We start from the raw sequence: 26,201 nt of genomic DNA on the forward strand, positions 1-26,201 counted from the left end.
TAGGCTCTGTCATAAGGGAAAACATTGCGTCGTTTATGTGGGACAAGCAAGGTGGAGAGGAATCAATTTCGATATTTTTGCAAAGACACATTGACTGATAAAGACTGTTGCCTCTAGCCTCAATGTTTTTATAGGCTATGTGTCGTTCCACATTCAACTGAAAGTCCGGCACTTTACCTTGGAGAGCTTGGAAGTGCTGCCTCGTCAGTTCTAGTGCTTCCTTCATAAAAGTGGGAGTTTCTTCCTCTTCATCTTCATCTTCCTCTTCCTCCTCCTCCTCATCCTCATTATCCTCCTCATTCTCCTCCTCCTCCTCTTCCTCCTCTTCTTCTTCATCCTTCTCCTCTTCCTTCTCTTCCTCTTCCTTCTCTTCTTCTTCCTCCTCCTCCTCTTCCTCTTCATCCTCCTCTTCCTCCTCCTCTTCATCCTCCTCTTTCTCCTCTTCTTCTTCCTCCTCCTCCTCTTTCTCCTCCTCTTCCTCGTCCTCTTTGGAAGACCAAATGGAGGTCAGGTTAGAGTATTCGTCAATGTTGTCCAAACACTCGAACGGGCTGTTCGTCGTGTCTTCCGAACTGTCCTTGACTGGTTCAGTCATGGCAATTTTTTGGCAAAAAATAAAATTGCTATCTCAAACTTTTCAAACTGATTTTAAGTTGGAAAACTTGAAAACTAAATGTGAAATCCAGCAGGAAGCAGCAGCTGCGTATATAACGAACGGCCGATTGTCCGAATCAAAGGCACAGAACCCCCCTATTCGTCACGAAAGTGGGGGTTTCGTGACGTCACGGAGCCGCTTCAAAATGCGGAAACCACCCTTGCGTCTCCTAGCCAATCAGCGGCGTTCCTCCTCACTGCACGGGCGAATCAGCGGCGTTCCTCCTCACTGCACGGACCAATCAGCGGCGTTCCTCCTCACTGCACGGACCAATCAGCGCGCTGTTTTCCTTTAAACTGGGTTTAAAATGTTTTGTTGAAAACGGGTTTAATCGTAACAATTTATTCATGGGATTGTTATTTATTTTATTTAGTGACTACAGATACACACAGAGACGTTTAAAAGAACGAACCTTTTTGCTTGAAAATCTACCTTAAAATTAGTAATTGGTGATCAAATTAGATGCAGATGCCTTTTTTATGTTAATTCACTAATGAATTAATCACAACATGGTTTTCTCTTCATCAACCTCCTGGATTTCAGGTGTTTGGTGGGTTTAAGTTTGAATAAATAAACGATTCATTAGTATTCTGGTGATTGTTTGATAGTAAAGACTTGTTTTCTTTATTAAGCAGCAGATGTTGACACATGTTACAAACAATATTGTTTGTTTAAGACGTGTTTGGGCCGTCACTCATCAGTGAACAGAAAACAGCTGATGGGATGCTGTTATGAACCAACTCATGCCACCTGTGTGAACCCTGTTGGAGAACATCGCCGCCATGTGGACTGACGGCGCAACTGCAGCTTCAGTTACATTTAGAACCAAAAGGTTTTAAACAGAGTTGGATCCAGACCGGGTCTTGTGTGGTCTAGACTTCACGTATCTTTGGAGTTGTTTTACTTCTTGGTGTGTGTGTGTGTGTGTTTGTGAATCACGTTGTTTTTCTCTCCACGGTGAATCAAAAGACAGAAATGTGTTGATGGATTGAAGTGAAAGAACTAACAAAAGGTAACACTTGGTGAGTCACTGACACACAACTGGTCCTCAGTGGGTGAAGTCTTCCTTTAAACTCAAAACATAATCATTTGAATGAATAGTGGCTTTGTGGACACTAAATAATGAACCAACAACAACAACATTCAGTGCACGTCAATTCATCAGAATGAACAACGCCGTGTTTTGCTGCAGCGGATCACATCTTGGCTTTGGGATTCTGGGTGCAGTACAGATGCTTCTGCAGAAAGGCCAAGATGTTCCTCCCCAAAGCGAGATCACTGAAAACACACAAGGAGGCATTTGAGAGAAGATCACGAAAACTGGAGTACTTTTCTTAAAAATATCTCACATTTTATTAGCAATCAAGCTCTAGTTTACTTTCCCTCTGGAGCCAGTGGAGTAAAGCATCTGGTTCTGTGGCAGCGGGTGAAGGGAACACATCGACGAATGTCTTCCATAGACCCAGAAACCTCCCAAAATAAATACAACTTTAAATGAGCTCACCGGTCTCTTTCATGCCGTCCTTTATAAACTTCGTGGCTCTGGAGTGAGGCGAGTAGGGCGGCTCGATCAGATGTCCAGCATCCGGGTATTCGATTCTGGTCAGCAGGTGCTCCTTCCCTGCTGCACGCATCATGTGGGCCATCTGGGGGGTCAAAGGTCAAATCAAAAACATGTCTGTGGCACTGCAGCAGGTGAAAACCAGTTTATTCTTCAGTTTTCTGACGGACTCGTACTAAAACATTGATCACATGACCAAAGTACTTAAGGAAGTACTTAAGCAAGAGAAAACACATTAATATACACATTTAAATATTCAGCCAGGTACAGAACTACAGGTGGCACCAAAATATCCTTTTTCCATTTGCAATTGAGCCGTCATTTTTATTTTTCACTTTTAGCCTGTCGTTCCACTAAGGAATATTTATCATGTACCTTTTTATGAGTATAAACTGCTCAGGTGTGTGTGTGTGTGTGTGTGTGTGTGTGTGTACTCACATCCTCAGCACACTCCACTGTGGGCCAGTTCTGATCATCAATGCCGTTCACCAACAACATTGGACAGTTTATCTTCCCCACCTCCGAGAAAATAGGTGGGGTACCTGCTTATGGTCTTATGGCTTATAAAACCTGCTTTATGGTCTGTTTGACTCTAAATTACAAGAATTTACTAAATGAAAATCACGCTGTATTTAAGAAAACTTGAAACTAGAGATTGAGACCATAAACGCATGTTTACAATGTTTACTGAGGGGATAAATCAAGAGAAGTAGAGTCATTTATATAGACTTCTATACAACCAGAGGAGTCTCCCCCTGGTGGTCAGGAGAGAGAATGCAGCTTTAACACATGAAGCATAGACTTCTATACAACCAGAGGAGTCGCCCCCTGGTGGTCAGCAGAGAGAATGCAGCTTTAACACATGAAGCATAGACTTCTATACAACCATACATCGTCTCCTCCTTGTGAGCCAACAGTGCAACATGTACTTACGTCCAGTTTCTGCGAGAGATCCTCTGGAATCGGGAGGTTGATACTTCGCCATCTCACGGTTGTGCTCATCCACACGCAGCTTGTGAATGTTCCTGCCGTCACAAGTAATTCACCATGACACAAGTCCCACGGCGCTTACCGGCATCATGTTACCGACAGATATAACAGAATACCTACGAGGAGAACGCCCGATAGAGTCCTTGGAGGTTCGCCCCGCGTGGATAAAGATGGCCGCCACTGACACAAACACAACAACGAGGCTGGAAGCAAACATCGAGGCTGGAAGCAAACAACGATGCGCTCTTTAGACATCGGACCGCCACCCGGTTCTCCACCGCGGGGTCCAAAAAGGTTTTTTACGCTTTAGTTTTCGGTACTTTTCTCGATAACGCTGCTCTCGGCCGCCAGGTAACTGGCCATGAGCGAGCCGAGGGAGAGACCGAAGAGTCCAACTCTGTTGAACGCCGTCTGAGCAGAAGGAGACGACGGGAAGTTGAGAAACGGTTTGATGCAAATGTAAATGTAGGACGCTTGTGTGTCTTATATTAAGTCGTCACACACAGGAATAAAAAAAAGTATTGGTAAATATTAAGAATATTGGTTTCTGGGCCAAGAGGTTAACTGTTTGAATAAAAACGGCCCGTAGTTTTGCAACATCAACTTTATGTCTTATGAATCACTATCTATCTATCCATTAAAATAAATCTTTTTTGAGGTTTAGAGGAGCAACTGCTCAGAGAGGTTATGAGCCACGATGTGTTCTCTGTATCTCCCCTGTAGAGAGCCATACATTTGTCTGACAAAGGCCCCTGGGCTCAGTCTTCTCTGCTTTTTCAGAATTAAGTGTTTCACAATCCCAAACCATCTCTCCACGTGGAAGTTTGTGTCCCTGGTTTTACTGGGACCAAAGGTGTCTTCCTCTGTGTCAGAGGCATACCTTCTCAAGTTCCCCAACAGCAGACCACTCCAAAGGGGAACAATGCCTAAGTAGTTGTCCAAAAGGACATCAACAATGCCTGGGCAGAAGTATGGGTTTTCCCCATCATGTGGGGTCTTGGCATCTTCTTTTTCAAGCTCCCCCTTTACCTCCTCCAAGACGTTCTTGAATTCATAGGTAAAGGGAGATCTGCCAACAATTGTGTGGGCATTTCGTCCTTCCTCTTCATCTTCCTCTTGAGCCAGGGGGCTGTCCTGAAACGTTTCTGTCTCTTCCATGTCGGGAATCTTGGATTTCTTGATCCTGCATGGTCATCAAATTAATCGTGACAGCATTGTTGTTGTCTTTACCCATTAAGACAGCGCACAGTGAGCGGAAGATTTTGAGTGCCGTGGTCATTGATGTAGTGTTTTGCAACCTGGCAAATCCAAATGTCGCAAACTCCTTTAAACCTTTGTCTGCGGTTTTTCTCCCAATGGATTGAGTGACAGCTTTGAGCATGTGTGCAGAGCAGATGTGAAGCACTGAATACATTTGTATTTCCTTCCATGTCTTCTGTTTTAAACAAGTAGCAAAAGCCCTTTCCAAGTAGCTGACAATGTTCTCCTTGTTAAATGACATAAGAACACTTTGAAGTAATGCCCAGCTGTAGTCTGTTTCAATCTGCTGTGCTCTTAGTTTGGTGTACTGGGACAATTTTCGGATGAACTGCATTAGCCAGAATGTAATTGGTGGTACATAATGCTCATTTGTCAGCATTTGACAGACTGGGAGGGGAGGTGCTTTCCGACCACCTCCAGGAAGAGTGAGGGAGTAATAAAGCAGTCTTTTAGTCTGCCCGGGACCTCTGGATGCAACATTACCTGTGAGGTAATCGAGGTATAAAGTCAGTGGGGTCTTCTGCCTCAAGTGCTGCACAACTATGCCTATTCCTGTTTCCGTATACATATGTACACCGAAGGGGTCAACTTGAAAATGCTGTATGTAGCCAGGCATCTTGTGAAATTCGGCATCACATTCCTTCATGATGTTTTGAGTGAGGACATCTCCATAAAAACATCATTGTGTATTCTTTGACCCTTTCTGACCTCTGAACTGATCACTTTAAGAACATTTTTGTTCAGACTTCGGGTTATGTTTCCTGAAATCAACTCAGCAACGGGTGTTTTTTTTAGTCTACTATGGAACACTTGACTCACTCCTTTACGAAGAGCTCTTGCAATTCTCCTTATTCTCGTGTTTGCTGCTGGTCTGAATTTTTTTTCACTATCTATGAGCCATTTTTCATCTTTGTAAAACAGAGATCTTAACCAGGGACTCTCCCACTGGCTCCATTTCCCTTTTAAACAAGTATTTTGCACTACAAGTAGGAAAAGTACAAACTGCAGTGATGTTCAAATATGGACTATTTGTTTTACGACTGTGAGGAGGTTTTATATGATGGCTCTTAAAGGCAAGGGTACAACAGGGATTTTTCTTACGGAAACTGTTGGTCCATGGTTGCCTCAGTTTGGTTGAACTGTGCAGTGGAACAATCTTTTGCCACTTCTTTCTACTCAATGTAATTGTGAACTTTCTTAATATATTTTTTTTCCATTTCTTTCCATGTTCAGATTCTCTCTGCAGTGACACATTTTGGTCATCTTCTGTGTCTTTGTCGTCTGTGTTCTCATATTGTTCCTCTGCTTGAACTTCACTGTGCAGCGACACATTTTGGTCATCTTCTGCCTCTTTGTCTTTTCTGTTCTCAATTAAATCCATCACTCCATTTCGATTTTGTGAAGCTACTACTTCACTAACAGGTTAGCAGAGCCAGTTAAATAGGTACACAAAGGAACACAGAACGAATCAAAGGAAACTCTTTAGTCATTAAAATTGAAGCAATGAGCACATTATGGTGATTTATATGAAATAATGAACAAATAATAGTAATTTTCAGTCTTTTGCTATCCATTAGCTGGAAACATATTCTGATTTGCCTCCTGCAAGTATAGCGTTTAACAATATAGTACAGCACATCTGTGCAGGATAGTATAACAAAATCCCTTACTCAGTAAATGCTAATGGTTTGTGGGGCAATAACACGTGACATCCACTAGGCGTCAGTGTGGGACAGTAAAGAGCTCACACAGGTTTCTTTGAGCCTTGCTTGACTGCATTTTGGTAGAATACTGTGCTCGTTGTATTTAGTCTTCTGATGTTAAATTGTTTTAATAATTTACATTTTCTCAGCAGACTTGACATAATTGGAACAGTATGTGTGTAGCTAATAATATTAACAATGGCTCTGTTCCATTCAAATGTCTCATTAAGCCGTGACAGTGAGCCAACGTGCACAATATCAGGACCCTGCAACTGATGCAGCTCGATGGTATTCAGCCATCAGTAATGTCATCAGGCACAGTGCTCTTCCTGCAGTCACATGCAGTAATGTGCTCTCTGACTAATGCCTCTTTTATATTTGGAACAGAGCAATCAGGAACATTATTATCTCCAAGTTTACCCACCTGGGAAAAAGGTTGGATTATTGATGAGACATTCTTCTCTGCACCCCACGGCCACACAAGCTGTCTTTTATTATTTAGTGAACGGCCAACAAAAGTTTGATCTTGCATTTAAGTTGATTCTTTTGAGTTAGTCTGTGCTGAGACATCTGTTGTTACAGACTGGTCAACAAACTTCAAAACGCGGTTACAAAGTGCTTCACAGAATAAGAGAAAGTCGTATGGACGGTTGAAATAAAAATACACAAAAACATAAATAAAAAACGGTAAACTTGATAAGAACGAGTAAGAGAAACTGGTAAAGTAAAATGATAAGAGTGAGAGACAAAAGTCAACTTTGAGGAGTGATAGAGAGTAGATATGTAGTTTTAAGTTGACATCTATTTGATAAATCAAACTACTCACACTGGAGTACAGCTTGGTCTCTGAGTACAATGAAGCTGCCATGTATAGTCGTTGGTGTGCTTTGAGTAAGTGTCTTTGAGTATTATGAAAAGCCCTATATAAATTAAATGCATTATTATTATTATTATTATTATTATTATTATTATTATTATTATTATTGTGCCAAATGGGGAATGTGGATGTATGGGTAGGTGGCTGTGGATCAGCTGTACATTTTGGCCCCAGGGTTTTAGTAGCAGGCTGTCCTTTTACTTTTTACAGAGCTCTCACCACAGACTCAGAATACATTGTACGACTGATTTCACAGGCTGCGGAGTACTTTCTGTGACCAGTACACTGATTCCCATGAGTAAAATTTAGTTTTATTCAAATATCACTGCACAACTCTACTATACTTCTGCCTGCTCTACATCACCTGTGTTCTTTGCTATTGCTCATGTGACACTTGATTTAAAAAAAAAAAATGAAAATAACCCCATGAGCAATTACAGAAAAATCCAACTCGGGAATAAAAATCAATCCCAATTTCATTTTCACTTCAGATACACTTTGTATAGGAGTGCATTTTACCGATCTTTTAAAAGCATCACGTGATAGAGAAGGCGGCACATTTATTCCAAGTGAAATGAATTACAACTGTAGATTCAGATCATCTGATGCATCGTATCATCAGTGGCCATTTGCACTCAACGAGAAAAGGAGTACTCCCTTGTGCTGAACCGTATGACACTGATTTGGTCTCAGGCAGCCAATAAGTGTCCACACTGTGCACATGACATTCATTCTGATAATTGTAATCATATGAGGAGGGGCCGTGCACAACCCGAGGAGATGCACATGTGAAATTAAGAGTGTGCTCCCGTGCCCTTTGGTGCATGGGACACAAACCCTCTTAATGCCATTGGTCACATGATTTTAAGGTGCAACAATGGTCTACGCTCAGAGCAGGAAATCCCCTCTGGCCAGATCCTCCTCCAATTGAATCAACATCAATAACCCTTGCACCGCTTTCACTTTATATACACTGTATATACTTTGCATTTTTTAAATTATTTAACTTTCTTAAATTGAATATGTTCTGCTCTGCTATTTTATTTTATTATATATAGTGAGTATTTTTACTCTAACTTTGCTTGCTGCTACAAACACATGTATTATTTCTATCTATCTATCTATCTATCTATCTATCTATCTATCTAATTATTTATATATCTATCTACTCATTAATCTATCTATCTATCTATCTCGTCAAGATTACAAAAGGTACTACTCCTAATCTATCTTTGGTGGTGAAAGTCCTTCATGTGTTATGTTCACTGTGTGGGTGAGGGGTTTCCGTTACCATGTGTTAGCGACGAATGCGAGTTGTGAGTGGGGAACCTCTGAGGATGGGCTAAGAGGATTTTCCATCTTAACGTCTCACCAACTGTCACAAACAGTCGGTCACCTGGAGGTGATCCCCTTGAGAGGGGGGGGGGGGCACTTGTGTGTCTGTGTGTAAGTGCACAGGGGAATCCTCTCCACTGGGTAAAATATATACGCCAGTTCAGTTTCGCACAAAACCCAACACAACAACAGATAAGTCAACGCATATATTCTGTAAATTGTGCACTGTGTCATCCTCCCAGGAAAGGCCAGAGTTCTTTCCCTTTTGTGATGTCTAAAAGAAGCAGAGTGACTTGGGAAAAGGTGGCTCTGTAGTAATGAAGAGAACCACGTGGGTGCTTTTGAAACCGGCTAGAGTGTTTGTGTAACACTGACACTTATGCAGCAGCGTCAAGGTACAAGTACATGTCGTGCTAGCTTGTGGTGGAGTGTGTTACACCAGAACTTATTATTGTTCTCATTTTGCAACAGATTGGAAACCCAAAATGTTCCGTGAGGCCTGCGCAAAGCACCAGACGCAATACTAAACATCCCCGTGGGTCCTGGTGTGAGGAGCTAAATTTATCATATGAAGAAGAAAAAATAAACACTCCTCTGTGCCAATTATTTCCAGAAATGCTATGTTTGCTGAATGCATTTGGTTTCAGGGATCAGATCAAAACACAGTATAACGATCTTGCCAATTTGCTCGTCACTCGTCCCGCTCATTCTAATTCCTGCAATCCTCTTTGTGAAAAGGACGTGGTGCCAGCGATGGAAAGTGGGATTAGCCCATCCATAGAGAGGGAGCAAGACATGGAGAGCTTCATGGGGCACTCAGCAGGACAGTAGCACTCACTCCATGCATCTTGGAGAGGCACGCTCAGGGCAATGGCGGCTTTATCCTGCACACAAGTACAGTGTGTCTCTACTTTCCATTACCCTCGGCCCTCGTGGCAGAAAACTCTCATGTGAGATTTCGCTGAGAATATCAGCGCAACGGCCTCTCCACAACAACGTTCTGCTGCTGGCATCATTTCCACGGTGACACCCTCTCAGTGGGAGAATCTCCTAGGTGACGCCCTCTATTGACACGCCTCGAGGTGGCTGGTTGCCTTTCCGTAGGCAGGTGCATCCTGTGCAGGGGGCAGACGGAGGAGCCCGACACAGGTCTTCTTTTTCTTCTTCTTCGTGTCCTCTCTCTCTCTCTCTCTGTGGGAACACCTTCGCAGCTCCGTATCTAGTCTGGAAGGCAGTGTGAAAAAAAGAGCAGACACTGGAATCCACAGATAAGAATATTTAGAAACAAAGAGAGAACCTCCTTGGGTGATGAAGTTCATATGATTTGTAGGGTTTCAAGAGGTGTCCTGTTTTGACACAAATGTAACCTCCAGCTGTTGGATACTTTCACTGACTGATCTGTTTGAAAGCTGTTTGAGAGCTTGCACCGCAAGGCTAAAAGGCCACAGGATTCAGCGGCTGACCTTGGACGGACGATGGAGGGGTATGGTTATGAGCACTTTGGTGCGGATGGAGCGAGGGAGAGCCAGGAGGTGGATTATCGAAGAATTGTAGGAGACACTCAGCCCCAGCGTACCGACGTATCGCCCAGGGAAGGCGAACAGTATGTCCGACAAACCTCCCACGGCCATGGGCATGAAACGGCAGCCCAGCGATACAGCGCCACGCGCATCCAGGCCGGTCTAGGCCCAGAGAGGTGAGTTGCTGGGGGAAATAGAGCCATCTTTAGGTAGAATTCAAACAGTATAGGATAATAAAAAGAATAAAATCTTATTATTTTTGAATTATTTTCACAGAAAGGGTGTTTGTAGCAATTTTTTTTATTTTTTATTGTAAACTCTTCCTGCTGCTAAATGATATTCATACCAGGGAGAGTGAGAGTTCTGCCAAAGCATTTCTAAAAAGTTTTGTAAAAAAAAAAAAAGATGCAAGTGAGACTAAAAGACAAGACCAACAATGAAATAAGAGAATGCCACAACAATTTCCGCCAATATCCAATTTTTAAAATGAAATGGCAATGTGATGTCAGTCCTCGTGCCTTCATGAGAATGTAAATGAACTTCATGCTGCCGGGTCAGTTTACATGTCCACGCACACTCGCATTTAGATCAGTTTGCAAATGCCCTTGAGGTCAAACTCCCTTGCTTCGGATGACAATTCATTTCTGAGTAGTAGGATAAGGACAGATAATAGCAGATGCCATAACAAAGAAGAAAAAAAAAAGGCTTATCTTAAAATTGTTTCGGCGCTATTTTGAACTTGTGCCCTTTGTGTACACGGAGACAATGTTGTAATGCAACATCAAGGCAGGAGAGAGCAGCATGCCGCGGGGAGGATAAACAAGCCTGAATCAACTGCTCAGAATAGCTACGGCGCATAAAGGAACCACTGACCCATATCTGAAATGACCCACATTTAATTTGACACAAACAGTGTAGGAAACAGATCCCCTTGAGTCACCTTGGCAGACCGATCCAGCAGCCCTCACTTAAGATTAATATGTAACAAGAGAGCAATGTTTTCCTCAATGAAACATCTCTGTCAGAAATTATCAATATACCAGAAATGCCAGGCCCGAGAATAGTACTGATGTGACTTCATAGCCTGTAAGAGCAATGTTTCCCTCAATGAAACATCTCTGTCAGAAATTATCAATATACCAGAAATGCCAGGCCCGAGAATAGTACTGATGTGACTTCATAGCCTGTAACTTAAGTACATCATAGATGTGCTTTAAGTGTAACAAACTATGGGACTTCCTTTATGGCAGCAGAAATCACGAAACCGTTATCGGACGTGAACCCCTTCACTCTGATACTCTGATCCTCTGCTCCGTGAAGCTGCAGAAGAGGTGCTAAAAGATAACCGGCAGTCTTATTTTTAGTTGCGAGAAGGCAAAAGTGATTTTCTGTCAGCATTTCTGCAGCCGACAGCTCGATGACACGAGCAAGCGTGCCGACATTCTGTCAAGTGATGTGAACGTGTGCGCGTGACGGAGCAGTTTTTCTTAAAATGTTATTCTTAACAAACTACTGGTCAATGTATATACTTTTTACTCATTAGATTGCACAGTAAGTCACGAAAAGAGCTTTAAAAGATATGTTCTCCTACCCCTCAGTGACCCCATGTACTCATTAAATAGCCTGAAATAGAACTTTCTTTTGTTTCCTAAACAAACAGCAAACCGTTGAAAAGTGGCTTAAATACACCTACTATGAAGCAGTTCACTGTTGTATCCACTTTTGTACTGTATGTATATATATATGTATATATATATATATATATATATATATATATATATATATATATATATATATATACACACACACATTCTAAAAGGTTAGGGGGAAAAAAGAGAGTGAATTTGATCTACATCAATAATTTGTGTTCCTCTAAAAGCTGCTTCTCTGCAATTGTCATCATGTGGTCATTTCAGTGCACTTAATCCAGTTTAGATGGTTCACATGTGACCTGGATTCAGATAACGCTGCTTTCCTATTAGTGTTAAGTAAATCATGCTCAAACACAGTTGCCATTTACTCCCACTATATTTTGCTTTAATTTTCTTTTCTTTTTTTAAAGATTTTTTTTTATCAACAACACAACAAAATAAAACTGTTGACGAAGTAAAACTTAAACTGCAAAAAATAACAATGGTAAAAGATGTAAGCAATACAAAGTATTTAATAACAAGTCAAAGTTCTGCTCTGCAACAGAATGTACTGTGATATATTAAAAATAGTGGGTGCATGGTCTGGACCTTATTTCATACAAACGCCGTCGGAAAGTTGAATATATGACAACAATGCATTGTATTTTTTATATTTGTAGTGGAATAAAAAAAAAAATAATAATAACACCATATTTAAATATCTAAAGGATATGGAAGGATAAGTAATCACAAAATTAAATGTGCATCCTAAAATCTGCCATCTTTACCAAAACCATGAAAAATGAAATGGAAACAAATAATATTTTTTTTAGATCGGACCCTTTGAGATAAACCTGGAATGCACCCCAAGGCAGCTCTGATAAACCGGTCCGCCGGCATTTCAGGAGCGAAACGTCCACGTAAAAAAAAAATAAACCCACTCCGGTCGAGCTCCTAATTAACCCGGTTCCACAGCAGCGAGACACGCAGTGGGTTAAACACGCCTCTGCGAGGAGGAGAGGGGATGTGACGCTGCTGCCAGTACATAGCACCAAACACGCACTGTCTGCAGCGACAGGCGATCACTTCTGATTCACTTTACTGCGAGCCAGCACTTTCACATCTTGGAGCCCCGAGCGACTCCCTTTTTTTTTTCTTCTTCTTCTTCTTCTTCGTATCCTCTCCATTTTTTTTCCGGGGGTAGAAGGAAACGCACCGTGTTTGAAGCGTGCTTTTCTGTAGCTTCACAGCTGGAAAGTTGCTTCCCCCTTGGTCAACGTGGGCATCAGCTCCAAAAGGTTAGCTAGCGAACGTAACTCGGTGTAGGGATATGGGGGGATACTGTGCACGCTGGTTTCAGAAGCTACGTGCTCCCAAACTACTTCATTTCAGGCTCCACTAAAAGGTAGAACAAAAAGCTTGCTTTAAAGGCTTGGGAGCGTTTTTCTTCTTCTATATGTCACGCCAAAAATAACCAGACCGCTGACGTTAATGCTAAATGCTAACTGCTGCTCCCCACATGTCTGCATGTAAAAACCTGGTCTGGGTCTGCCACAAGTTGCGTTTGCGTGCACATACGTGGATTATTAGCACACCTGCACTGCAGTTGGGGTGTTGTTTGTCTTGTTGTAGCGCAAACGGGGGATAACGTGCACCTACTTCTATTTAAAAGAGTAACAATGTAGCCGCACGGTTATCTGACCCGTTACGAAGACACGGTGCGATGACTGTACACAGTTAACGTTATCGGTGTAGCTTATAGTGACATGAATGTTTATTTAGTTAAACTGTACTGCTTAATTTAGGTTCACGTTAAACTGTTGTTATGAAAACGCAATATTACTTGGATTAACCAGCACGCCCACACGTTCTGTCGGCATGGACTCGACCTGCACCTGAACGCAACACCAAACTCTCATCAAAACTCTGCCGAAATAGTTTTGCCTCTTAGTTTTAATTGGCGTTATATATAGGTATAAACACATATTGGATCATAAAGTAAACTAAAAGAGCATCTCTTCAATTCGGCATGCTTTGTGTCCTGTTTTTCAAAATACAATGATCTGTTGAACCGGATATTTGCCTTTCGAGGTGAGGGGATGTGGGGAGGCTAACATGGGGACGAGCATGGATCATAAATGTAACAGTAGATGCAAAGCAAGGATGTTGCGTATCCATTTTTTTTTTACTGTAAACGTATAATGCTGGTTTGTTAACTAAGGGTGTGCAATGCAAACACAGCGAATGGTTGCCAGCTAATGATAAAGCAATACAGGCCAGTAAGTAGACGTCACTGTTCCAGTCGAGACTACACATGTGGAAGATGTCGTGTGTTTTTGAAATTTTTTTGTATGTGTTTTTTTTTTTTTAACGATGTATATGCTTTTAACCATTTCCACTTTATTTTTATTTGTATGGTGTAGTCCGAGCTATCGGTTCAGTTAAATGTAAGTGGGTCACCCGGCCGGGTTTTGCTCCACAGGCGCTCACGTGGGGATTATTGCACTGATGTCATACGCCATATGCGCACGATTTATGTTTTGAAAAATAGTAATGGCTTTCATATTTTTTAATAGTAGAGGACACACATTCGCTCGGCACTAAATCCCAGTAGACATTTTTTTTTTTTTTTTTAACAGTGACGTATATGTTTGTTATACGTGGTGTGATGTAATGTTACATAACGTGCCGTGATGTATCCGCAGCAGTCATGCAAACAATAACTGAATTAAACGTTGTATAACATTTTGACGAGTTTATTACCGGATTGTTGTTATTATTGACCTGTTTTTTGCAAGCGGATGAAGTGGTCGCAGCTTGCGACCGCCGCGCAGGCGCACTGAGCTGCGGGATGTTGATGTTGCTATGGTTATGTCTTTCTGTGAGAAGGTCACTAAAGCTCAGCCTGGAGTGGATGAGTGTTCTTGCAGAGCATAATTTTTTCTGTCTTTTATTTTTTTTAGATGCACATCGATTGTCTGAGTGTCGGTCTGCACAGTTGATTTGATGTTGCTTGTCCTTGATTATTTGGCAGCATGGCGGATTACCTGATCAGCGGTGGCACGGGATACGTCCCTGAAGATGGACTCTCCGCTCAGCAGCTCTTCTCGGTTGGAGATGGCCTTACGTATAAGTAAGTTTCCCTGCGTCACAATCTTTGATTTTAGATTTTCCAAGAAATCTCAGTAAAAATTTAAACTCATTCAAAGTTGGGTCGCCTTATTTTAAAACCTCACCTGCGCGCAATGGTGGGTGACGTGTACGCAGCAGTGCTTTGTAATGGCCAACACATTTTGAACCAGCAGATCTGACCAACAGTGCGTTGTCTCCGATGGTCATACGGCTGAAGAGCTATGCTCTAAAGGAGATGGGTTGACTTACAAGTGAGTAGAACAGTCATCTTCAAACTGTTTTGAAACTGTGCTGTTAAAAAAATCCTTTTGTCTCTCCAAAGAGTGAATTCATAAAGGGGAAGCAAATGACAGTCCTTTTCCAAGGCAACTTTAATTTGCCTGAAACAAAACCAATGCCAAAAATCTCAATCTGGTGTCACGAATGAGGAAGATAAAAGGAGGGCTTTTTGTTGAAAATGCTCAATATAATCTTAGTCATGGGGATCAAATTTGCTTCCAGTGGACATAACTGCATGATTACCTTCAACTAACCATCAAAGAGCATGATCTGTCCTGTGAATGCACCATGCATGTCAGAGCAGCTCATGCCCTTTCTTTAAAAACACACACACTTTTTCTTTGATAAACCACCAATCAAGCACTACTTTCTCTCTCACCTTTTCTTAACCTCACTCGGCTCTGGTACACATTCTGGTGATAAACAAAACCATGCTTTGTATTTGAACTCATTGTGCATTTTGTCTAAATTCTTCTTTATTAATACTTGAACTTTACCCCTTTTCATTTCCGTAAACCTAAATGACAAGAAGTATCGCATTGTGTAACTCGGATATAGCGGCTTGAACCTTCTCCTGAATCCATCGCAGTGCTTCTTTACCTCCCTGAACAGCCACTAACAACCACTACAATCAATGCTTAAGATGCCCGCTCGGCGTTCCCTGAAAAGACCATTAGTCCATTTATAATTCTATATGGTAGATAATTCTCCATATGGTATAATCGTCTGCGCAAGGAACCGTAAAGTACGTACAACTACACCGATCACGCTGCTCCTGCTTTTACAGCCGCTAATTGAATAGAAGACGTCAAACGTGTTTGAGTGTGTCCGCGTGTGATTGCGCAACCTCTCCACACTAATGAAGTGCATCACGGCCAAAGGTTTGTGCACATGATGGCCTGAATTGACATCATGTGGACTGCAGGAGCGATCGGGTCCGTTCGACTTCTAACGCTCGATTTCTTAGAAGCACATTTCAAATTGCTGACCACTTTTTTTTTTTTCTTTTTTTTTTAATATACATGTTAAATTTCCCAAATTACTTGATCAGCTCTTAAGACTCTTATCTCAGGTACCGAATCAAATTCAACAGGATGTTGCTAATTTATCTTTTTTGTTATGTTCAAGTGAAAAGGAAGGAAGCCACCTAGAGAAAGTGAGACACAGAAGACAGAAATAGTATTTTGAGAGAAACGTGTTCTCAGCATTTTGACCTTTGTTTTAAACTCTGTGCATCTTCTTTTTGATCAAAGCTACTTCTGAACTCCACTTGTCCATTTGGAATTGCCTAGAAAGTGACAAAGATACTAGCTGTTTGCTTTCCTTTATGAGGCAAGACTATAAACTATTATATATATATACATACATACATACATACATACATACATACATACATACATACATACATACATGCATGCAGACAATGTAAAACACATTTCCAAAAGTTAAAGTACCTCCTATGCCTCGGGCTGCTGGTTAAATACTGAGTCACTGCCAGTGCCATTCACACAAGACTACTTCAAGTCAAACATATAATTTAAACTATGCACCATATAGTACTCGACTACATGCCGTGAGCCTTGTGGACTGAACAGGATGTTCACCGATCACGCACTGTATCTTTTTAATAAAGCATTAAATCGGTTTCATCTTTGTTGTCGAGTAACTTGTCAAACAAGTCTTCTCAAAACCATAATTTGATACCAACCACAGTTGATGACGTCAGGCTGTCATAAGAGCACATACTGTGTTTCTCATTGTTGTTCTTGCATAGCTGAAGTCTGCTGCTAACTAGTGTAAAAATATGAATAATAATATTTGTACTTTTGTCTCGCATACCAGTCTGTGTGAGTCAGACGTACAGATGTTACCCATTGAGATTCACCCTGTTACAATTAAAAAAATACTCGGGGATACTTTTTTTTGGGGGGGGGGGGGGGGGTTTAGGCAAGAAAGGGGCATCAGCACAAGCGGGGGCAGATCAGTTCAGGCCTCTGGTTGTAATTTGAAATGCTCCCGCTTAGCCTCATGCATTTGTCTAAATTTGACAGTCAAAAACGAGAACCATAATAAGGCATCACCAAGCCAGTGTTGGGCGTTTAGAATTCAAGTCCCGTGAGCCGCGAATATAGCAGCTGAGGTTTGTGGCTGCTGCTAAATGCGAGCAGATGTGTGCTGGACTTCCTGCGTGTCCCCACACTGATGTTTGTCATCTAAAGTAAGGAGGAAACAAGCAAATGCACAAACGGGACTCCGCCCTCCTTACGGACTATTTCAGACCTTCCGTTTCTTCCACCCACCCAGGCCTCCGTTACCCACTACTGTCACCGTCATCCATCATCCCCCATTCTCATTTAGACTCTGTTATGACCACCTGTACTGCTCACCTTCTACCTGTTTCACTTCCTCCTCCCACGCCAACACCCACCCCCTCCCCCCTTCAGGTTTCCTCCAACGTCCACGTGGCATACAAAGCCTTCCTTGTTCCTGCATCTTTCCGTCCCGTCTCGTGCCTGGTATTCACACCCACCTGTAAAAAAAACTCTCTCGATTCTGGTTGAAAAACAAACGCACCATTCCTGCGTGTCGCTCTTGCACTCCCACTCGCCTCATTCTACCTGCTCGGGGTGTTTATACAGTCCAAGAGCCGAGTGAGATCAACTGTAGCTTTTTTTTTTTTTTTTTTTTAATCAAGTCCAGGGTGCAGCGTGACCCAGCCACACTGCGTCTGTACCCGGCCACTACCCTACTTAGTAATGTTCTGGGAACTGTGAGGAGACATGAAAGAGTATCCAACAATAGGTTGCAACCTAGTATACTGAAGGAAACGAGTAGAAAGGGATCAGGCAATGACGAACCAATTAAATGTCTAAGAAATAGTGAATTAAAATGTTCTTTGAAAAAATCTAAATACTTTTTTTTACCACTCAGTTTTCTTTTTTTTTTTTAAACAGTCTTGTTCAACAGCACTCTCATTCAATTGCTTTACAATAAGAAGGAATAAGAAAACATGCTCAATTCTGTTTTTCTTGGGAGATATTTTGCAGAATATACCACAAATATTCACTGTTTTAAACACGAGGGACTCTTTTAGCTCTGGGTATTTTTAAAGGGTGCTTTCACACCAGCCATGCAAAGTCACACTGGGCCCTTACTTTACATCTTGTTTATGTCTTTCAGTGACTTCCTGATATTACCTGGCTTCATCGACTTCACCTCAGACGAAGTGGTGAGTACACCTACGTGCGAAGGACATATTTGAGAATACAAAAGGGCACGTAAGGTCAAGGGTTGTTTCGGAAGATTGGTCCAAGTATCCGTCGCCTCAGGCACTTTAAAAAGACGAGTCAATCTCTTCTTCTGTTTCATCCGCACCCCTCCATGATAACTAGTGTGTCGGCAGACGGACCGCTCTTGGCTGAGCCGCGTCCTAAACCATCAGCCGTATAGCAGTGGACTCTTTAGCATTTAATTTTAAACACACCTCTCTACCCCAGACCTCAGCCTCGTGTCATAATGGCAGCTCTTAAAAATACAAACAGTCTTGTTTTTGTCCATTTTAAAACCGTCTGCATCATTTCTTCTCTGCCGCCCTGCTATTTTTGCCCTATGTGGTCACCCGCTGGCTGCAGCCTCCCCCGTGTGTTTACACTTGTCTGGTCGCTCGCTCGTCTACATCTCTCGGCTGATGACGGGAGAGTTAATCTCCTGGGCTTCACATGAAATCCCTCTCTTCTGCTTTGTCCATCTCACCAAGTCCTTTTTAATTAATGTATTTCTAAGCTCCCTTCCTAAATCGGACAGAAATCCGCAATGTACTCGGTAGCTTTTATGTAAGGGGACATGAAGAGGGGACACGTGTGCATGGAGGTGTCCTGGGAAATTCTTCGTGCTTGCGGTGCTCTTGACCTGCCGCCCCGACTAACGATCGGTTGAATTTAGCAGGTTAGTGCAGCTGTGGAGACGTGGTGTTAGGACCCGACTTGGCCGTGAACCCCTTGAGATAAGCCGCCACAGTTTATGTCTGGCGCCGATAAGGAGGGAAAGCTTGGACACCACAGAGCCCATTCGCTGGTTTCCCATGTGCAAAGAATGTCATTGTTTTCACACACACATGGTTGAAGATAACAATAGCAGGCGGCGGCTGTTGTGGGAATCGCCGAGATGTTGACGTCGGAGATACAGTTGTGTGGAGAGATGGCCAATGCATCTTATTCACTTTGCAGACATCTTGTAAGATGAACACGTAATTACACACTAAAACTGAACTGATGTACATTTAATGTGAAAGGAGCTCTAACGTGCACCAATTGTTGACATTAATGTGACCTCGAGTAACTCCTTTTGGCGTCACTGAGTTGTATTATACTACAGCGTACTGAATCTGCCAAGTTTAGTCTGCCCCCTGGTGGTTCATGTGCAGACCTACAGAAACAAACCTCCTGTGAAGTAATAAAAAAGTGCATTCCCCTCCTTGTGTCTCTTAGGACCTGACGTCAGCGCTGACCAGGAAGATCACGTTGAAGACCCCGCTCATCTCCTCCCCCATGGACACGGTCACAGAGTCGGCTATGGCTATTGCGATGGCGGTATGACGCTGCTTTGCCCAAAACTGCTATTAAGGAAGCAATTTTTCATTTATTGTCTCCATTCAATTCTGAAATCTTTTTTTTTATTTTGTAGCTTATGGGAGGCATTGGCATCATTCACCACAACTGCACACCAGAATTCCAAGCCAATGAGGTCCGCAAGGTTAAGGTAAATAATGATGATGGATTATTATTCTTATGTACAAACCTTTCTTTACGTTCCATGTCACACTCTCAGCATTGTGTAGTTAAGTCCAATGTTTACTTAACACGTTGGATTTTTAGTAGAATAATGGTTGTTTTCGCCATGACACTCGCATACCTGTACACATTTGTATTCACACCAAGAAGACTAAAGTATAAACTTTCACCAACCTAACTTTGCTCTTGCATGACCCACATCTTTACCTCTAGTTTATGGTAATAATATTCCATCTGTCTGTGTGGGATTTGTATCTTAGTAGTTTTTTCTATTTGCTTATTAACTTGTACTTATTGTTCTCTGTGTGGTGGGATTTTTTTACGCTGCTTTGCACAAATAAAGAGGGGCGGGGGGGGGAATATAACACTATTAATAATTCTGTTTGGTTTCCCTTGGTCTCCAGAGGTTTGAGCAGGGTTTTATCACGGACCCCGTTGTGATGAGTCCGCGCCACACGGTCGGGGATGTGTTCGAGGCCAAAGTAAGACATGGCTTCTCTGGTATTCCCGTCACAGAGACGGGCAAGATGGGCAGCAAACTGGTGGGCATCGTCACCTCCCGAGACATCGACTTCCTCTCCGAGAAAGACCACAGCAAACCTCTGGAGGAGGTGTGTATTTTTATGTTCTCTTTTTTTAAGAAACTGATCATCCTAATTGGTTTACACATGTGTGTCCTCATCACGTCATTTGATTGCTTCCTGCTTGTCATCCCCAAGGCCATGACAAAGAGGGAGGAGTTGGTAGTGGCTCCGGCCGGTGTTACCCTAAAAGAAGCCAATGATATTCTGCAGCGCAGTAAAAAAGGTGAATAGAAGTTTGTGTGTGACAGCAGCTTTCTCTAGTGGGATTTTGGGTCACTCTCATGCCATTTTAATAACCCCAACTTCATCTTTTCACCACAACCAGGCAAGCTTCCCATTGTAAATAATAACGACGAGCTGGTGGCCATTATTGCCAGGACGGATCTGAAGAAGAACAGGGACTACCCGCTGGCCTCCAAAGACTCGCGCAAACAGCTGCTGTGCGGCGCCGCCATCGGCACCAGGGAGGACGACAAATACCGACTGGACCTGTTAGTGCAGGCTGGAGTGGATGTCGTTGTGCTGGTGGGTCGTTTGGTAGTGAAGGAGGCTTGGACCAAAGTTAGGTCATTGTTTTGACAACTAATACTTGGGGAGAGCGTACGTTCATACGGGGGAAATTCCATGACTCGGCATACGATAACTCACTGGGAACTTTAAGTAAATACGTACCAATATATTATTTACGATTGTGAAGAACAGAATTTTGTGAAATATGCCTGCATGATACGCACTCTGCATGTATTTCTTAGTTTTCCTCTGGTCCGTGTCAGTGCACTTAACTCGTGAATGTTTTTGCATCCCCAGGACTCTTCACAAGGCAACTCGGTGTATCAAATCAACATGATAAATTATATTAAACAGAAGTATCTAGAATTACAAGTGGTGGGAGGAAATGGTGAGTTTCGCTTGTTGCTGTTGCCTCATGACTTTGATTAGTTGTTATTTTTGCCAGCCTTCTTATAATGCCAACAAAATGTAATCGATTGTAAAAATACATCTTACCCTTTTTTTCTTTCTTTTTTTTCGCCGACAGTGGTCACAGCAGCTCAGGCCAAGAATCTGATCGACGCCGGTGTCGATGCTCTGCGAGTCGGCATGGGCTGCGGCTCCATCTGCATCACGCAGGAAGGTACTCAAACCTTCTTTGCTCAATGCCATCCCATAAACACAGTCGCAACATGTTTTCTCTTTTTACGCTACCAGAGACCTGGAAATTAAATTTATCTCAATTTAATTTGAGCTACAGTGAGGAGAAAAGAAAAGGCCATTCGTTGCTAATGCAAAAAAAAAGAAATACCATGAGACCCTCCTAGTTGTCATGGTGATCTGCCAAGGCCTCATTCTTGGTAACCATGGGGACCGGCCTCTCTTGCTCGGACTGGGTCACGTTCCCCATCAACAACAGAGGAGACGTGTTGCAGCAAAAGGACATGAACCTAAAATAACTCCCATTAGTCACCACTTAACCAGATGCTGCTTTTTATTGTACGAGTGGATTTCTGTTTGTCCCCAGGTCTGATCCGGCTTACCTGCGTGTTCTTTTTTTTTAGCTTGTCTGTTTCCATGGCAATCATGTCAGCAGATATGCTTTCTGTCTTCTAGTCATGGCATGTGGAAGGCCCCAGGGGACCTCGGTGTACAAGGTAGCCGAGTACGCCAGGCGCTTTGGAGTGCCCGTCATCGCTGACGGAGGCATTCAGACCGTGGGCCATGTGGTGAAGGCTCTGTCTCTCGGAGCGTCGACTGGTGAGATCTCAAAGATTATGACACAGAGACGGTTCTAACGTTGTGAAAAGAAGGCCTTATCTCAGTCATATTTCATACATTTTCTTAATCCTGGAGACATCCAGTCTTCACAGCAGCAATGCTTGTTAGATTGGGTAATAAAAGCCCGCAGATAATTCTCTCCTGTCTCCCACTCCAGTAATGATGGGCTCGTTGCTAGCGGCAACCACTGAGGCTCCAGGGGAGTACTTCTTCTCAGACGGTGTTCGGCTGAAAAAGTACCGCGGCATGGGCTCCCTGGACGCTATGGAGAAGAGCACCAGCAGCCAGAAACGCTATTTCAGGTATAAAGGCAGGGGAAAAGCCAAATTCCAAGAGCGGCTGTTAAATGCTTTGATTCCATAGGAGGAATATTGATGAATGTCTTCCCACAGTGAGGGCGACAACGTAAAGGTAGCCCAGGGTGTGTCGGGCTCCATCCAGGACAAGGGCTCCATCCACAAGTTTGTCCCTTACCTGATAGCTGGTATCCAGCACGGCTGCCAGGACATCGGGGCAAAGAGTCTCTCTGTCCTCCGGTGAGTAGTGTGTGTGTGAGCCACTGGTTATCATACGAATGGTGACTTTGATGTGCTTTATGTCGGACCATCTTTCTATCTTTTACAGTTCCATGATGTACTCTGGAGAGCTGAAGTTTGAAAAGAGGACCATGTCGGCACAGGTGGAGGGAGGTGTTCATGGACTCCACTCGTAAGTAAAACAACAAAAAGCTGTTTTTTTTAATAAAGTTTTTACTTTGTCCTCTGTAGGGATCATGCACAAAGAAACCACAACAAACACCCTTCTTTTTAAAAGGAAGTTGGACCGAGTTGTTGTGCTAGAAACAAAATATCTGTTTTTTTTGTTGTTTTTTTTACAGTGAGAGGAGGTTATTCCTTCTGTCATTCCCAGAGGCAGGATGGGGAAAACTGTGGTATCGTTGACAGCCATAGATGATTTCATCCTTATGTTGCTAAGAAACAGTCTTGCTCCAATATTACTGCTCTTCCTGTTCATCGATGGCATTGGCAAACACTTCAATGGAAAATAAACGGGATGACGCTATTAGTCCCCAGACTTTATGTCCGTGCGTTCCATAGAGACACTTTTTTGCAAATGCAATTAAGCTTATTTCTGCTAAATGCATTCAGAAAACATGTCCAGGTCACGCAAGTTACTGAATTTAAATTGAATCTCAGTTAACGTACTTGTTGCAGCAATACGTTGATTCACACTCGACTTACATGCGCCTTTTTCTCTGCCTCCACAGTTACGAGAAGCGGCTTTACTGAACAGGGTGCAGCATGTTCGAGCATGTCTCTCTCCAACGGCAGATGGAGTGCAGATCATCGGTGCACGTCTAACAGTTAGTTCTGCTAAAATACCCACTACACCCTCTCTGCCCTCTCGTTTCCACCGTTACTCTCCTCTCTGATCCCAGCCGGCGGCTCTTGGGAGGACGGAGGCACAGTATCAAAGTGAGAATCCTCAAACCGACACTCGACTCTCTCTCCCTCTCTCTCTTTCTCCCCCCCACCCCCCCCCCCCCCCCCCCCCCACCCCCACACCCCTCTCTGTGTACACCTGGGATTTTGCACCCATGAAGCGGCGCATCAGGGTTTTCGGAATGACACGCCTGTACCTCGAAGTATGCAGCCAATCCCAATTTAGCGTGCGTGTTGACGGTAGTGAGTGGATGAGCTGTGTGTGTGTGTGTGTGTGTGTGGGTGGTGAATCGAGGGTAGCTTGTGTCTGACTGAGTTAACAATGTGTCTAGGGACAACTGAAGTGAAGGTGCACTGTGTTTAGTTGTTATTAGAGAGTGTAAAACGGCCGTGGTGCAGATCACATCAGCATCCTATCTGGCTTTTTTTCTTCTTTTTTTGGGGGATCCACGTTTACAGCCCCCCACCTCCACCCCCCTCGTCTGAAGCCTCTCACATCCCAGCTCTTAAACACACCAGTACATGCAGAAAACAAGTATGTTGTACTTCTATGTGAAGTGTATTATTGGTGTTTCATGGCAATCTTACTTTTCTTTTCTTTTTTTTCTCAATTTTTAAGTCATTTAAGGTATAAGCTACTTTATGAACAGTAGCTGTTTATATGGCAGCGCATATTGTTTACTTCCCCGTATCGTGGATCCAGAGGTACGAGATATTGGCCGTGCCAATTTTCCTGTCGACTTTGTATCCGTCAGTGTCCCCTTCAATCAATAGACTGAACCCAGACCCCCAGTCTTAACCTTTTTTTTTTGTGGGCCTTCATTTTACCCTTCAACGACATCTTGGCATATAATCAGTGTCCCATTTCAGTGCATAGTGTTCATATGTTGAGCGTGGAAGGGACCAAAAGCTGAAGAATCGGGTATGTTGGACGAAGAAGAAAAATAACAACCTAAAATCTATTGCGTCAATCAAGAATAGTTCGAAAGGAGGACTATTTCTCTGCCCGTAATTTGAATACTTTTAGATAAAACAAACTTTATATTGAACCTGTATAGTCCTAAGGGGGGGCTTTGAATTGCGCATGATGTGTTTTGATATGCATGTTAGTTTTTTCACAAAGCCAAACATGGCTGTATTTATATCCCACGTAACTGTAATTGCATATATACTGCCAAGTGTCTTTACGCTTCCTTCTGACACTTTTTTTTCCTTTTGTAATTTCGAAACCAAAATTGGCGCAAGAAGTCGCTCGTTACCTAGTCACTTCATTCCTGCTTTCTCCACAGTGTGGCATAGGTTGTCTGTGATTGTTTCTGTTCGTTCTGATTTAATTAGTTTCTTTATGCCAGAGATATGCCTTGAAACGGGGATGGATAAAAAGGCTGCATGACAGCTCAGTGAAAAAGCAGAATGCCACACACCCTCTCGCCTCCTTTTTTTCTTTCTTTCTTTAAAACTGCATCGCTTGTGTTTATCATTGAGCTTATGTAGGAGTAGGCTTTTCTAACATTCATACTGGATGTCCTTCTGGCCAGATGTAATTGTTGTTTTTTTTATTTTAAATAAAATTTCCCAGATTGTAAGAGTTGAATTGATTCCTCTACCGTGATAATGTATTTTACCCTGAACAGGGTTTCACTTGACAAAAAAAAAAGCCTTGCAATTGGACAAAATTGCAAAATAGATGTACATGGAAAAAATATATGAAGAAATATATACCTATATCCGTTTGGAAATGACTGCTGCTTGTTTTCAGTTTCCCATCTAAAGAGATAATTCAGGTTTTTTGTTTTAAATGTCTTATTTGTAAAGTACTGGGTTCTGTTAGTCCATCTAAAAAGCACAGATATAGTGAGAAGTGGGATATTAGGTTTACATTTGTTTTTATTTTTTCTGCTGCACTTTTTGTATGATTTTTACCTCTAGGATATTGTGAAGCCCCTGCAGTTGCCTGAAGTAGCTTCTGCAACCAAAACAATAAGCGTTGGCTTTTTAGATGGACAGAAAAGACTCAGTATTCATTCAAATCGTTTGGGATTCTTTGAGAAATATCACTTAAGCACATGTTTACAGTAAAACACTCAATGTTTTTGTTTCTTTTGCTTTCAATATGGTCAAACAAGAATAAATAAATCCAACAAGTATTGACTTATGTCTTATTGAATATGAGCTGCTGCAAAGTCATATTGCTTGTCACTTCGAACTTTCAGTACAAGGAGCCACATTTTTTTTATTTTTTTTATAAAAGACACTTTATTAAACAATGTGTTTAGCAAAGTTATGTTTGAACATAAATAAATTAGTAAGTCATAGAAGATGCTGCCAGTGTATGTAGAAGCACAGTCCATTGGTGATAATTGTAGGATAAGGTAACATTGTTATTTTCCAGTAGAGGGCGCTGCTCCACCAGAACTGCAAGTAAGATGTGTGGCATAGAGTGGAGTTTATAGTTTGACAAACTTAAGAGCTATCTCATTTATTAAACGTGAGATTTAATGAAAATGTTACTTTGCTGAAATGGAAAACCTAAGACTTCAGTAGTATTTAATAAGTGCTTAATTTTAGTCACAGTACAGTACTATCATTTGGAATGTCGGAATGCAATAAAAACATTTGTACAAATAGATTTTACCCACTCAATAAAATTTCGCTATTCTTTTGACTGTATC

The 26,201-nt window shown here is 42.3% G+C and overlaps 1 protein-coding gene across 6 annotated transcripts; it reads left to right on the forward strand.

The window, feature by feature from the left end:
* The first annotated feature begins 9,472 nt into the window (after nt 1-9,472).
* impdh1b (IMP (inosine 5'-monophosphate) dehydrogenase 1b) lies at nt 9,473-25,676 on the forward strand. Of its 6 annotated transcripts, none has more exons than XM_034526067.1 (16): nt 9,473-10,077; nt 14,567-14,665; nt 14,835-14,915; nt 18,124-18,172; nt 19,431-19,532; nt 19,627-19,701; nt 20,138-20,344; nt 20,453-20,540; nt 20,643-20,842; nt 21,125-21,215; nt 21,354-21,449; nt 21,923-22,066; nt 22,245-22,389; nt 22,480-22,623; nt 22,712-22,795; nt 23,355-23,630. In XM_034526067.1, exons 1-16 carry the CDS (start codon nt 9,857-9,859, stop codon nt 23,374-23,376), a joined length of 1,848 nt encoding a protein of 615 aa, XP_034381958.1. In that variant the 5' UTR covers nt 9,473-9,856; the 3' UTR covers nt 23,377-23,630. The 6 variants fall into 6 exon arrangements, with proteins under 6 accessions (XP_034381958.1, XP_034381959.1, XP_034381960.1 ...); XM_034526068.1 differs by having other exon boundaries at nt 9,474-10,077; nt 14,838-14,915; XM_034526071.1 differs by lacking the exon at nt 9,473-10,077 and adding an exon at nt 12,552-12,830 and having other exon boundaries at nt 14,838-14,915.
* Nucleotides 25,677-26,201: the final 525 nt, after the last annotated feature.

This window comes from Cyclopterus lumpus, chromosome 23 (assembly GCF_009769545.1).
Source record: "Cyclopterus lumpus isolate fCycLum1 chromosome 23, fCycLum1.pri, whole genome shotgun sequence".
Lineage (NCBI taxonomy): Eukaryota > Metazoa > Chordata > Actinopteri > Perciformes > Cyclopteridae > Cyclopterus > Cyclopterus lumpus.

Excerpts from the sequence above, each read along its gene's own strand:
- impdh1b (XM_034526067.1), top strand. The coding sequence starts at position 9,857 with ATGGAGGGGTATGGTTATGAGCACTTTGGTGCGGATGGAGCGAGGGAG. Across the intron at positions 19,702-20,137 it reads ATGAGGTCCGCAAGGTTAAG|AGGTTTGAGCAGGGTTTTAT; the intron begins GTAAATAATGAT and ends CTTGGTCTCCAG. Across the intron at positions 22,390-22,479 it reads AGCCAGAAACGCTATTTCAG|TGAGGGCGACAACGTAAAGG; the intron begins GTATAAAGGCAG and ends GTCTTCCCACAG.